The 2234-nt window shown below is 43.7% G+C and overlaps 1 protein-coding gene across 1 annotated transcript in view; it reads right to left on the bottom strand.

Moving 5' to 3' along the window:
* Window positions 1-2085, bottom strand: part of niban1a (niban apoptosis regulator 1a) — a 16686-nt gene extending 14601 nt beyond the window's left edge. The window contains exon 1 of the mRNA XM_034882130.1: window positions 1888-2085. Coding sequence (XP_034738021.1) covers window positions 1888-2085 — 198 coding nt within the window. The remainder of the gene's footprint in view (window positions 1-1887) is intronic.
* Between the last annotated feature and the right edge of the window lie 149 nt (window positions 2086-2234).

The raw sequence follows: 2234 nt of genomic DNA, 5'->3' as shown, positions 1-2234 counted from the left end.
GGGGGGCACCCTGGAAATCCAGAATTGTGGAGGGTGCTGTTAGGGTGTCTGAATCTTGAAGAACCTGAATTCTTCTTCTACTGTTCTTGTTTTCTTTGCATATGAACGGTTATTTTGACCTGTTTTGGGGAGCAGGTTGTCTTTCATGTGTTATGAGATAAGGTCTTCTAAATATCAGTGTGGGGGGGGCATACCCCCGTAATTAGGCCCATTGGCAGACCAACAATCTGGCAGTTCTTGGAAATGCCAGCAGGGTCGCTGGACTAGGGCTGGACAATATGTTGATGCTGTATCGATATCGCGATATGAGACTAGATACCGTCTTAGATTTTTGGATATATATCGTGATATGGTGAGTGTGGAGAATGACGTCATTTCCTGAACTCACCAGACTGTTCCAGCTGTTCTATTATTTACCTTTACGCACCAAGTCATTAAATCATTTCTGGAGAATATTTACCAAAAATCTCACTGTGTGAGTAAGTAACATGTTGTCAAAGCACCGATAGTCGACCATGCATTATCGTCGCTATAGCAACATCGAGGTATTTGAATATCATGATATTTGATTTTTTTATATCTCTTGGGCCGCTGGGGAAAAAGAAAACAATGCAGCAACTCTGGTATGGCACCAGTTTGACAAAAATATGCAAGACTGTGCAGCTGGAGCGTCCCGTCTGGGGCCGTCAGGCTTCTACTTTTCAAAATAAAAGCATGCGTCGGCACTTCTGTGTCTTCGTAGTTTGGTGTTTAAGTATTTAAATATTAAATATGTAAGTTATCTCGAGACTCTGTCCAGAGGGAGTGGCTCCAGACACTCTAATGGACAAAGACCCAGTAATTCCAGTAATGGCATTTAATTTGAAGGCTTTATGAATAGTGTAGTATTTAATTATGAAAGGCTGTAAGTGCGCCTCATGCTGCTGGTCTCATGATCTTATGTGGGCCTGGTTTTTGCAATTTTGGGTCGTGAAGGGACAGAATTGCCGGGGACGAACGGTTGGTTGTCCCAGTCCGCCCACGTCTCCACCTGTGATCTGCCAGATAATCGACCCGGGAGCTGATCTCATTCTGCTGCTGTTAGGGTTCTAGATCAGGTCTCTCTGGTCTTTCCAGTCCTGCAGGGGAAAAGGAAAGTGAGATGGGGGAGAGAGAGAGTGCCGAGACCTGTTCCCCCCCCCCCCCCCCCTCCTTTTGTCTTCTGTCTCCTCTCCTGTCCTGGGTGTGTCTCCGGGTGGATGTGCCACTGCCGAGAGGACAAAAGGTGCCTGTGCTGTTGTCTCTGCGTGAGGCTGACGCCCAGGGTGCAGCCGACAGGTGTTTCTGCAGCGAGACGGGTGCCAAAGTCAAGAGAGACAGTTAGAACAGTTTCTTTTAGTCCTCGTGTTGTCCCCCCGGGTCAAAAACTGACAAAACATTGACATTGTCGTCCCTTTTTCAGACTTTTTTTCACTAACACCACCTTACTACCACTAGTTTTACGTGGAATTCATGGTCAATAACCCTCATTTATATAGAATTATACCTAATATTTGAGTTAAAAAGCAGAACTGATGACTTATTTTGACTAAAAGTTAAGATCAGAGGACTGAAAGAGATCCGTTGGATTTATAAAGAGAGTTGGAAGGAATCAATCCATTTTTTGTGGTAATTTGGCAAAAAAGAAACCGAGTTAATCTCTGATCCTGTTCCTGGTTTCGACAGTCTGACATTCAGTGATTTATCAACTAAATAATAAGAATTACAGATAATAAAAATGAATTATTTATGACAATCCTGAATCTTCAGTCATTTTTCAAAACCACGAACCGATTCATCAGCTTTTATTTTGATGGATTTTTTCCTTCAGTCATCAGACTGGAAAACATGGCCGCTGTTGTGGAAAACCGTCTTCTTCTTCTTCTTCTTCTTCTTCTTCTTCTTCTCTTTGGCAAAAACGCGCTCCGAGTCTGATGTTGGTTGCTGCGGTAACGTGAGGAGGGACGGGGGCGGAGCCACAACGTGATTTAAGTTAAATCTGCAGCTCGTAGTTTCAGCGCATGCTAACGAGCTCGAGGAGCAAAACTTCACGAACTGCTCCAACATGTCGAGGTCGGGGGGGATTTCTACCACAATCAAATCTCACGGAGGTTATCAGACGGAGTACACACATATACACACATATACACACATATACACACATATACACACATATACACACATATACACACATATATACACATATACACACATAT

This window comes from Etheostoma cragini, chromosome 9 (genome assembly GCF_013103735.1).
Source record: "Etheostoma cragini isolate CJK2018 chromosome 9, CSU_Ecrag_1.0, whole genome shotgun sequence".
Classification (NCBI taxonomy): domain Eukaryota; kingdom Metazoa; phylum Chordata; class Actinopteri; order Perciformes; family Percidae; genus Etheostoma; species Etheostoma cragini.
The sequence above is the reverse complement of the archived record's forward strand: the minus strand, read 5'-3'. Positions and strand labels throughout refer to the sequence as shown.